General features: G+C 40.4%; 1 protein-coding gene across 1 annotated transcript in view; it reads left to right on the top strand.

Moving 5' to 3' along the window:
* KPNA1 (karyopherin subunit alpha 1) overlaps window positions 1-11,875 on the top strand; it is a 52,521-nt gene extending 40,646 nt beyond the window's left edge. Inside the window, exons 12-14 of the mRNA XM_075108207.1 lie at window positions 6,931-7,058; window positions 7,767-7,945; window positions 9,408-11,875. Coding sequence (XP_074964308.1) covers window positions 6,931-7,058; window positions 7,767-7,945; window positions 9,408-9,595 — 495 coding nt within the window. The 3' untranslated portion in view covers window positions 9,596-11,875. The remainder of the gene's footprint in view (window positions 1-6,930; window positions 7,059-7,766; window positions 7,946-9,407) is intronic.
* Window positions 11,876-12,709: the final 834 nt, after the last annotated feature.

Genomic DNA, 12,709 nt, shown 5'->3' with positions numbered 1-12,709 from the left:
GCAGGACTTCAAAAAGTGTCTCAACTAGGAGCAAAATATGGCATTGCCGACATGGTCATATTTGTTTGAGAACCAGCAAAAGTCAGAGATCAATAATTTTCAGGTTTAAGGTTGTGTTTAAGTACAAAATCTGTTTTCAGGCTTCTACATGTGGTGAATCCCATACATCATACCACACTGAGAGCAGCAGACCAATAATACTTTTAATCCCTTTATTCTGCCTGAAAAACTCAGCAGTGTATATTGCTGTCTTTTTTTTTTTTTGTATGACAGACCCTAAAAGCTGGAGACACCCCAACAAAGTGCTGTTCATTGTAGTACAGGTTTTTCCTGACATCAGCAGCAACCTTGTGTAAACTGGCTAGAAGTTTGCTCTATATAGGCTTAGGTGTCTTTGTCAACAACATACAAGTCCAATAGAACTGAAGATCTGAAGCGCTTCCTTGGTGACTCTTGGATGGCAGTCGTTTTGTACTCATGCCATCATGTTAAGTAGCTTTAGCTTACAAATATTTTCTATGCTGCTTAAAAAGCAGTTGTAAATTGAATCAATAAACAAGGTAACTGGAACACAAGTAACTGAGAAGCCTCTACAAACTGAAGTTTGCAGCAAGGAGGAGGAGATCATAGCAGTAGGGCTATATTCACAGCTGCCAGCTAGGGTGGTGACTGTAATCTTGATGAGTTAAAGGTGATGAGACAGCTTGCAGGAGGGGGAAAACAGTCATGCTTTAAGACTTGGTTGCTTTATGTAATGAATCTTATGTAGACACATGATGCCAGCACTTGCATACTAAATGTACGTGTGTATTTTTGCATACTGTGATTTATTTGTGGGAAGTCAAAGGAGAAGAAGCAAATTCACTTGGTGTTGACCAGCTCAAAACACTAATTTAATATAGTACCGGTGAAGACCTGCTCCCTAATGACTACAATTATTCAGATTCAACATTCAGGCAGATGTAATAAAACTCTGAAAATACACTTTTATCTCGCTTCACTCTTTAAAAATGAAATACTATAAAGTGACGAAGCTTGATTAAAATAAATAAGAAGGCTAGAATGTTCCTGAGAGACCGGCAACTCTCTTGGATGGCCATTGCACCTGGATACCATTTTAAAACAAACAAACAAAACCCCAAACAAACAAAAAACCTCAAATCAAAGAACACCAAATCCAAAACAATAAACTGCAATAAAGTTGACACTTCAAAAATAAGGGCCAGATTTGCTAAAGGACTGAGCATTACAATTCAGTTCAATTTCAAATTAAATTTAAAGATTCAGATTTCAATTAAAATTATATTTCAGTTTTCTGAAAGACTTGCAGTTACAAGTCAAGATAGAGTTCAGTTCCAACAGCTGCAGACAGATGCAGTTGGGCAAAAATTTCAGTATTAGTTTAATGTATTAAAGGATGGGCTCTGGATTACCTATTATGTAGAAAAGAGATTTCTAATGTATTTTGGAAATACCACGCTCAGTGCCTAGTAGTAGCAGCCTAAAACCAATGTGAATATCATCAGGAAGGGGATTAAAAAAAAAAAGTAAAAAAGGGAATCCTTATTCTTGTTCTAGTATAAATCTTCAGCGTTGCCCTGTATGCAGATCCCTTTTCAGAGGGTATGGTAGCAGTGGGTGGTAAACAGGAACCATAAAATGTCAGCTGGATTCCATATGAGGAACAACTTTGTAGACTATGAGACAAGTGAGAGGAGATGTGGCAGAATACTGTAGAAACATGAGTGGCATCTGAGAAGGTGAATGAGGAGTATTGTTCTTTGCTTTTGAGCAAGATCCTTGAAGGAAGAGGCATCAGAAATTACTAGGTGCTGCATTTAGGACAAATGAGAACACACCTTCTCATACGGGTGTGTCGTGTTTTAGCCTCAGTCAGCAACCAAGCACCACACAGTCGCTTGCTCACTCCCCCCTGGTGGGATGGGGGAGAGAATTGGAAGAGTAAAAGTGAAGTAACTCATGGTTTGAGATAAAGACAGTTTAATAGGTAAAGCAAAAACTGCATGCAGAAGCAAAGCAAAACAAGGAATTAATTCACTACTTCCCATGGGCAGGCAGGTGCTCAGCCATCTCCAGGAAAGCAGGGCTCCATCACGCTTAACGGTTACTTGGGAAGCCAACCGCCATTACTCCCAATATCCCCCCTTCCTCCTTCTTCCCCAGCTTTATATACTGAGCATGATGTCATATGGTATGGAATATCCCATTGGTCAGTTGGGGTCAGCTGTCCTGGCTGTGCCCCCTCCCAGCTCCTTGTGCACCTGGCAGAGCACGGGGAGCTGAAAAAGTCCTTGACCAGTGTAACTGCTACTTAGCAACAACTAAAACATCTCCACATTATCACCACTGTTTCCAGCAAAACTCCAAAACAAAGCCCCTTACTAGCTACTATGAAGAAATTTAACTCTATCCCAGCTGAAACCAGGACAGAGTGTAGTCAGACTGGAACTCATTGCTGCAACTGTGAATACTTAAAAAGGAGAAATAGAAAAATAAACATGACTAGAGTTTACGCTTTCTTGTGCATCTGATGTTGATTGCTGTTGGAAGCAGGACGTTGGTATGAGTTGTTCTTACATGCAAGCACAAGAGTAATTTGGATTGGAAAAATCTGTATAAAATGATACAGGTTTTGGAATGTTTAAGTTTTGGTTACGTTGTTGGCCTGCTGTTATCGTGCTTGAATAATTCTGGTCACCTTTAGAGGACATAGATAAATGCAAGTGTTACAATATATCAGCAGCTCAGAAGGAATGTTTAAATATCCTTTATGGTAGGTATGAGGCAGTTGCCTGCTATTTTTGTGAATGGCCAAGGCACTTTGTTTTTCAAGGACTAGTGGAACGTTTGAACAGGTGAAGAAGAGCGAGATCTGCAGTAGTTTGTACATTGAGTTTACAACTCAATTTTAAAATTTCTTTTTTTCACATGTTTTTAAAGTTCTTGTTGAACTGAAACCCCTTAACTGTGTGCATTTTGTTTGAATGCTGTGCTTATCTTGAGCATTTTTATATACGCTATATTACTTTAGTCTTCAACCTACTTCTACATGTCAGGCACGCAGAGTGTAGTAGTGCTAAAAAAGTAATTTGAGTTAACACTTTCTAAATTCTCAGAAGTTTTAGGTAACTCATCCTGCCACAGTCCTTTAAGGTTTTGCTCTGCCTGAGGTTTCCTCTTCTTCAAGAAAAAAAATATTGTATTTTAGTAGTCTAATATTTTATCACTTAGAAGGAATTTAATTGAAAGGGAAACGTGGTCTGTTTCCACAATAACTGTTGTTCCCATATAAAATGTCATAGAGCTAAGAATCCTTAGGAATTCTAATTTGCTTTCAAGACTAACTGCTGTGGGCAAGGCTGCAAGACATGTAATAGATTCTGCTAGCACTTTCTCTGTAATAATGTTTTATTGTTTCCACCCTTGTTGAGTTTAACTGGACTTTGGAAATCTAGTGAAGATATTAAGGCTAAAGCAAACTATTTTCTGACCTAGTTAATGTATTTTTTGAAAAGAAAATCTAAGTTCTGAGAGTTTCGACTGTCAACAGATGCTAGTTGAAAAACTTTGCTGTACTACAGAGGGACAGTTAAGTACCTTTAACTGGGACTTATGCTAGGGTGAGATGGTGACAACACTTGCATTGCATGTCAAGCAATAGGAAACACAAAAACATAGAGACTGATAATCTGCTTCTCTCTTGAGCCAGTCTATTTCAGTGAAGTGCCTTATGAGAGGCTGCAATTCATTGTGGTGTTTTAACCTGATCTGTTTGGGTAAAGATAGCCAACTTCAGTGTAGAGCAGAAAGTAAGCAAGGTGGCCATAGCCTTTTATACAATAGAATAAGAAATAGAAATAAATAGAAATAGACACAAGTAGCATTTGAAATAAGAGCACTCACCCAAGAGATGCAAGGTCTGGATTCAGTTCCTTCTGAAAAGGTTCAAATGCACATTTCTCCACTCTGAGAAGAGTAATTTTACCCACCAGTCTTTGCATTGAAGCAAAGAGTTCAAAATTGATTGAGCCAGAAGGAAAACAATAACAATCTTTTGTGATTCTCCCACTTGCTGCCCTCCCGTTGCTAGTTCTCTTTGTTCTGGAATTCTCCTACTATTTTACAAGTTTATATTGAAACATTTTAAGGTAACTTTTTTTTTTATTATTAAGAAGGCTCAAAGTATATTACTGCCTGTCAGCTAAGATGTGGTGACTTAGTTGCATGCTCTGGTTTTAGTACCAACTGAAGAAGTTGGTTTTAAGACAACACTTTCTAAGGAAAAGAATCTCATGTAAAAGTTTTCTTTTGGGGAGAGGACGCAAGAAGCGATAATGAGATTTTTGACTTGTTCTTTGCTAGAATAGTAAAATACTAAGGCCATCAGGTTTCCTAGCCTAGATCTATATCGAGCTTTTTTGCTACGGAATACTTAACATCCCTTAACACGCACTGTTCTTGTAAGGGCTTCCACCTTGACAACACCCTTGTGTAGCACCACCTGGACTCACACAAAATGTAAGTGTAGACTGCCAAGTCCATTTTCTGCTCTCCAGCTGCTCAGGACTGAAGTGAACTAGTGAAAACATGCATGCCCTCACTCTCTAGATCCAGAAGCGCCATGCACATTCACAGATCTTTTGAATATCAGTGTGGGTTCTCTGCCAGTCTGCTGTCTATGCCTGGATTGTGAACTCTTACTGTACTTGTCTTCTATTCATGGGCTACTCCAATTTGATTCTGGCTAGCAAGCAGGTGCATGCATTTGTCTCAAGCATCCTCACAACTGCAGATCCCTCAATTATCAGCACAGGCCGCCTGGCCGTGCCTGGATCCTGGCCTCCTACTTGCCACCTAGTGCAGCTTCAAGTTTGCCAGCAAATTATGCATACTGTGCTCTTCCACTCCCACCATCACATTAGGGGAAAATGTAAATCCCCCACCCCATGGAGCTGGTGCCCAGGCACGTGGGTCCTGTGACGTGCAGTCCCACTCCAGCTGGGATGCAGAGACCCTCACCCCAGTCCCCTGAGTAGCTGGCATCCAGGCACACGGTCCTTATGGACCGTGAAGCTCCCCAGTGGCTTGTGCTGGGACCCTCACCTGCTCCCGCTGCAGGGGCTCCTTCGCCCAAGGTCTGACACCAGTTGCTGGCCCTGAATTCACCCTTTCTGGTCACCCCAGAAACATGTTCCCTAGTCCATGGCCCCTCCAGCTACTGATGCTGATACCCCAACCCACTGCAGTTGCTGGCCCCACAGACACGAGGGTTTCTCCTGAGGTCTTGTTTTAGTTCCTGGCCCAAATTCACTTACGCTGGTCTCAGTTGCTAGCACCTAATCTTTACAGCACTGATGTGGGCTAGAGAGGGAGATTATGTGGTAAGACAGTTAAGAAAAGATTTGTTATAAAGTTTTGCATAGTCTTATTTGTCCCTGTCTTATCAGTTACAAAGTCTAGGCCGGCTCTCTGCAAAGCCATGCCTGTAGTTTCTTAATAGCCTATTAATTAGTGACTGGACACTTTCTCTCTTTGTGATTGTCTCTCTCATCCCTTGTCTATCAGGTTTGTGTCACTGTGTTTTATTTATTACTTTCCTGTTATTTATATCTCCCTTTGAGCTGAAAAGGTCCTTGATCTGATAACCTTAATGAGGCAGATGCTCTCACGTTCCACGTACCCTTACAGTATGTTGCTTTTGTATATTTTTAAAGTGCTTTTCACCAGTAAGAAATATGTTGGGGGAAAAACACATCCTGTCTTTTTAAGATACTTTCTTTTGTCTTTTTAAATAGCTGACACCTGTTTATGACCTATGACTCGCAGCATTCACGTTCAAAAATTTCAGTTAAGGGCTTTTTGCCAATATTCTTCGCAAAGTACAAATCTAATATAACATGGCATGGTGGAAGCGTAAGTGGTTTTTCTTGAGGGCTAGAACTGCAGATTCTGTGGTAAAGGAGACAGTGCTTGTGGGACTTGTGATACAACTGATACGTGGTGCGGATTTAGAAAGATGCAGTGTGGATGCCCAGGCAAACAGGAAGGGTAAAATAAATACCACACATTTGTGTTTTGGTTGGTTTTTTTTTTTTCCATTGGGTCACCATCCACACTGCATACTGACTGTAGCTTTTTGCTGTATGAAATCTGTTAGCTTTCTTCTGCGGAGCTCCTTCAGAACAATCTTTTTGGCTTTTTTGTTTTTTAATTTGCCTTTACCATATCTGTGATGACTTGTATTTGTAAATGGTAGTTTAAAAACGTAATCCTAAGTTCTTGCTTCTTCAAATGATCCTTATGAAAGTGTTTTAGATCCTTGTCATATGTAACTGAACTGGTTTCATTTGTGTCATATTGCAAAAGGCTCTTTTCAGAGGAAGTTACTAAAACTCTCAGCTGCTGACTAAATACTCACTTGACTTACATCAGTTTGGTGAGCTAAGCAGTTACCCATACTACTGAACTATTCATTGCTTTGTCTTTTTACCAGGAAAGAATATATTGTACTTGCTTGTTTTGAGAAGCTCCTACAATACAATCTCTCTTTGCTCTGTTGTCTCACCCAGTGGAAATGTTTTATGACACACAGGCTTATGAAGTTTTTTTTCTCTCTTTAGGGGATCTTAATGACTTAGTGGTTTACTGACTTAATAGCTGAGTGGTTCACTAACTGGAAAAATAAGGGAATTATGGCATTCTTTTGCTGTAAAGGTTATGATTAAGTAACACATTAGATATGGCAGTGACTTTCATCTGACTGTAAAGCTGAAAACTGATTTTTGCCCCTTGATAAGTTAATGTTTCATTGTTTAACGTGTTGTGCTGAGCATAGACATTAACTAGCTCAGGACAAGGAATTTATTTTGAATTTTTATCATAACCCTGATATGTTATTTCTGTTTGCAGACAGTCATAGATGCCCATATCTTTCCAGCTCTTATAAATATTTTGCAAACGGCTGAGTTTCGGACAAGGAAGGAAGCTGCTTGGGCAATCACAAATGCAACATCTGGAGGCTCTGCTGAACAGATCAAGTATGAAATAGTTCAAATCTTTCAATGCAATTGAGTGAACTAGTGTTTGTGCAAGAGATCAAACTAATAACCTAGAAACTGGAAAACCTTTCTGTATGCTTCTAGTGTTTGTATCCAGAGAGACCGTGTCTTTGTATTGAGTTATGAATGAGCCATTCATTCATTTAGGGAGAAATCACATAAGTGTTCCAGCTGTAATACTTACTTCATTAATTGAACCGTTGCTCTTATGTGAAAAAACTAAATGCAACTTTCAAACTAATTTCCTAGTGATCGTTGTACAGTGTAACCAAGTGCATTAGCAGTCTGGAGAGGAATAGCTGAGTCCCTCAGACAAGGGCACCGTGTGCATTGTTTTTCCTGTTTGACTTATACTGGTACATTATGCTTAGGTGCTGTTTTGTATAAAATAAAATAATAAATTTATAAATAAATTAATATGGTTTATATTAATAGAAAGCGTTTATAAATAATAGAATTATAAATTTACATTTCAAAATTATTATTTTCTTTCTCTCTCTCTCTCTCTCTCTCTCTCTCTCTCTCTCTCTCTCTATCTATCTATCTATCTAATTTCTCCAGTTCTCCAATTGATTTTAATTTTATTTGATTGTTTTGGTTCTTCAGACCTTCATGCTAAGTGCTTAAATGGCTACACCAGTTGTAATTTTGCAGACAATTTACTGAGTTCTGTGTTGTGTTTTTCAGGTATTTAGTAGAACTTGGATGCATTAAACCACTCTGCGACCTCCTTACAGTAATGGACTCAAAGATTGTGCAAGTAGCGCTGAATGGCCTGGAGAACATCCTGAGGCTTGGAGAGCAGGAATCCAAACGCAGTGGAACTGGCATTAATCCGTACTGCGCTCTTATTGAGGAAGCATATGGTATGAGCAGAACATCTGTGGAAGTCAGGGCTTAAAGCAATGGTCATGAACCCATTAGAGTTTCAGTAGACCAAATTCTACTAATTGCCTTATCACTATTATCTGAAAATTAACTGTTCTTTGACAAGTCTCCATTTACCAATGCTCTCCATCTTTTACATTATCTCTGTATGGAGATTGTAGACAGTGTGTGCAGATCTCCTTTTCTTGATTTCTTCTGATGCTGAGGGAGCCTTCTGGGTGCCATTCAGCCTCAGTATCTTCCCTCTACAGTGGATAAAAGTTCAGGTGCACTGCTCTGTCACTCAGGTTTCAAACCTTTCCTTTCCCTCTCTGCTGCCCTGTAGAATTATGGCAGCAGCACCAACTTCCTTGTTTGCCTTTGCTGTGCTGAGGTTCTGGCATGTACCAGCATCATTTCATCCCTGTTCTGAGCTACTGCTGCTCTTAAGGTTAGTTTCCGTGTTGATTGGCAAGTACTTATTACCAAAAAGAAAAATGGGTTATTGAGTGCAGTACAGAAGAGGATCACTGAACGTGGTTTCTTGAACCATGGTTCCCTTCATGGTTACCTTGACTTCCAGGGAAGAGTTATACCAGAATAGGATTATTTTTTTTCTTCCCTGGTTCTAGGTTTTAACTTCCCTTTTCATGTCAGTGTTGCAGAAATGTCTATAGAGTATCAGAGAATTGTTTACTCTAGTCTTCATACATAGTAGAAGGAGCAGGCAAGAAAGCCACTACAGTTCCCAGTGTTAGAGATTTACTAGAGTGGCTAAGACTTGTATTTCATTACAGCACCATCCTGAAGCATCAAAGCTAGTTTAGCTTGCTGTATTACTTTCATTTGTTTCTGACTACCAAGGCCTGAGTTTGCCCACATGCTTGTCTGCCCAAAAACTGGTTGCATTAACTGCATTGTATATACACGATACACATCAGATGATGGAGGCGCCATCCTTGGAAGTTCTCAAGAGTTGGCTAAACACAGCTGGCTTGATCTGGTGTTGGTGGTGTGGTAGGGCTGGGCTGGGCTGCAGGTTGGAACAGATGATTACCAGAAGTCTCTTCCAGCTTGCAGTTATGTGATTCTGTAGTCATGGTCCTTGGAAACAAAGCACTGTGAACACACTTTCAGAAAACATGGTCTTAAAAGTCTCTTTAGAAAAAGTCTTTGGGGCCTTGTTCTTTACACATTAGAGCTTGTTGAATTCATTGTTTTAGTGAGAGAGTAGAGGCAGACAGAGAGTATGAAACATATCACACAGTTACAGGAAACTATGTAGGTCAACCTGTTTTTCCTTGGGTGTGGAGAGTACAAGCTGGGTAAGGGCCTCCACAGAGGGACCTGTTCTTTCTGAAGGTGGGAGAGAATTGTCATGCAACTTGGTGTTCACAACAGACTGAAAATGATCATGCATTCACCAAGCTGTAACTTTTACATACTTCTTTTTCTCTGCAGGCCTGGACAAGATTGAATTCCTGCAGAGCCATGAGAATCAAGAGATTTATCAGAAGGCCTTTGATCTGATTGAGCACTACTTTGGAACAGAGGATGAAGACAGCAGCATTGCCCCACAGGTGGATCTCAACCAGCAACAGTACATCTTCCAGCAGTGCGAGGCTCCCATGGAAGGCTTCCAGCTCTGAGGTGCCCCTGTGCTGTGTGCTCCTCTACCCAAAAAATCCTGTTATCGAGCCACAAGCCACCCGTGGAGTGATTCTCTCAATGTTTTCCATAACCCTGTTTGCGCTCATTCGCTAGCCTTGTGCACATGCTCTTACATACGTCTGGAAAACTTTCGGCTCTTCATGGCAGGATGCCCCCTCCTTGGCAAGGGGTCACCAGAATCACCCTTCTCCTCTAGATTCTGAACCTCTCCACTGTCATCTTCGTGGAGTTGAGGCACCTTTCTATACTTTGAGATATTCCCTGCTCCTATTACAGGAAAATAATCCCTCCTCCACTAGTCCTCACACTCCTGGCATCCAAGATAAGGCTGCCTTTCTTATGTATTTGCTGCAGTGTGTGCCTGCAGTCCAGGGAGACTTTCAGACTTTCTGAGAACATAGCTGAATTCATTCCCCATATTATTCCCTGGATGCCTCTTTGGATGGCTGTGAGATGTGTTAAATCTGTACATGCAATGTATCTACTTTGCTGTATGTGCCAGCTGGGGGTATTGGCATATAGAACATGTTACAAATAATGGAATAAGTTCTCTGTCCCCTGCAACAACAGGCTGCAATGGACATGTTTTCTGGTTCTTAAGAATACTGAACACATCTGGCCCCATCCCTTCTCAACACTGAGCTCCCAAGCTGGATTGCAGACCACTGTGGAGATTTGTATACCTTCCCAGTCTTTCCATCCACAAAAAAAAAGAGCCTGTGAATAGGTCACTCTTACCACCTCCCCAGAAACGACTTTCCAAACCAGCTTCTAAAATGGAGAAACTACCCCCACTTCTGCTTGCCAGCACAGTATGATCCAGCTGGGCCTTCCTTAAAAAATCAAGCCCTTCCTGACTTCATGCTCCCGAGTCCGGTCCTTGGTATGATAGTTAGAGCTGAACAATTCCTGTCTGCCTCTACGTTTTTACACAGTGTGACTTGAATAGATTTATCTTCTGAAAAATAACCTTCTGAATACAGAAATCTTAATTTGTAAAACTTAGCACAAGGAGTGTTAGATCTCCTTTTCATTTTCACAAGACAAGAGCTTCCTGTCCAGCTCACCTGACAAAATAGAGTCCTCCTGGTCAAGCCCCTTATTTAACAACTAAAATGACACTACATTCAAAGGATAGTAATATTACACCCGGATCCACCTGGCCCTTTCATTTCATTTTTATCTTTTGCTGTTCATGGGACTTCAGGTGAATTAGCATGGAACGCATGGTTCCTACAGGTGACATCTGTGAGGCATTGCTGACTGCATGACAGCTGTCATCCACAGCTGTAGACTGCCCTTCTGCTAGCAGCATGTTCTTGGCTCCGCAACCTGCTTGGATCACAGACGCCTGATGCAAAGGCCAGCCACTCCTCTCTGAGTTCAGCTGACATTGACACCAAATGCTTCACACAACTGCGGAGATGCCACGTGATTGGAAATGGCAGTTCCATTTCTGTAAATGCAATGGATTTCCAGGCCGTCCGGTGCCCCCACATCGTATGTTCTTTCAAGCCATTTTGGACGCTCGGAACACACATTTGTCCAGTGTAAACATTTCAAAATCACCACTGACAACTGCAGTGTCAAGTACCTGTGGTAAATGTTAGTGGCAGAACTGTCTGCAAGATCCTCCTTATGACTCCTCTCAGTGACAAGCCACTGCAGAAGCAAAACCAACCCACTGGATACAGAATAATAAATTAAAAAAATAACCATAAATCACTTGTCAAACTGCTGAAAGAAGCTAGGCAAAGGCCTGAACATCAGCTCTGTGCAACCGTTATTTAAATACAGTCTTCAGTTCTGTCTGTGCTTTCAGGATGGAGACTCTGACCTGTGTGGCCACTGCAGAAGCCACCTGCTGCCTCCCTAGCTAAGCCAGTTGGCCTCCACCTTCCCTCTCCCAGTTATTTTCTCTAGTGCTGCTTTGTGCTGAAGGAACATTTAGTTTACTGCACTTGATCTGTAAATGGACTTCTATTCTTTGTAATTTTAGGGGGTTAAATTTGGTGGTTAATTTAAAAAAAGCAAAAAACCCCTCAATGTTGCCTTTACATCACATATAAATAACTGTGTTTCTCTTTTCTTGAAGGGTGATAGAAGCACTGATTAGTAGCAAAATCTTGTTTTAGCTTTTGGATTTTTTTGTGCTGGATTTTTTTACGTGTAAATTTCCAATAACATGTCATTTCTATAAGATTTGTTTAAAATCATGTACCTCTTATTGGATGGTATAAAAATGCTACATATTTTGTAAACAAATCTGCGCAAAGTGTGTGTGCATATATTCTGTATATTCATATATGTATATTCTGTGTATATATACACTATTGTGTATATATACATATATACACACACACGTATATATACACACACACACACGTATGTGTGTATATATATACACACCTATCTATATATCTATATATCTATATATATATAAGTGTTTTCTCTTCCAGGCTAGTGAAAACAATGTGGTGCATTGGCGTTTCCCTCCCCTGCCCCCCAAGAAAATAATGACAATTGCCTCTAAATGAGTGAATTAAAAAAGAGTCCATTTAAGCTGAATGGTGTGCCTTCCTGTGTAAGGAGCCTGGCCAGTGTTTGTTACTTTTGCTGTGGATACGTGAATTCAGAGCAGATAAGTATACATCTTTAAACTTCGTATGTTTGTTTGAAGTGACAGGCCTGGTTGACACAGGTAATATTGTTGTCATATATACTTAGGCTGTGTAAGGCATTTGACTGGTACTGCATCATATTTTGACTGAAAACCTAACCAATACAAAAATCAACATGGCACACATTAAATGGATTAAAATGTGGCTAACTCATAGGTCTCAATTTAATTTTAAATGGTGCTTAACTGAGTGCATTTCCATCAGGATCTTCCAGCAACCAGTTCTTGGCCTTGCTTTACTTAGCCTTATTAATAGGTTGAAAAGAAACAAAATCTACTTCTAACAGAGGCTGTAAATTATATGAGTATGGAAGAGAGACCAAACTTGTGAATTATGATAGGAACAGCTCACTGATACAGACTGATGAGAATTACTTGGTAAGCCAAGGGCAAGTAAACTATTTGCATTTTA

This window comes from Phalacrocorax aristotelis, chromosome 1 (assembly GCF_949628215.1).
Source record: "Phalacrocorax aristotelis chromosome 1, bGulAri2.1, whole genome shotgun sequence".
In the NCBI taxonomy this organism is placed as follows: Eukaryota; Metazoa; Chordata; class Aves; order Suliformes; family Phalacrocoracidae; genus Phalacrocorax; species Phalacrocorax aristotelis.
This window is presented reverse-complemented; position numbering and strand designations above follow the sequence as displayed.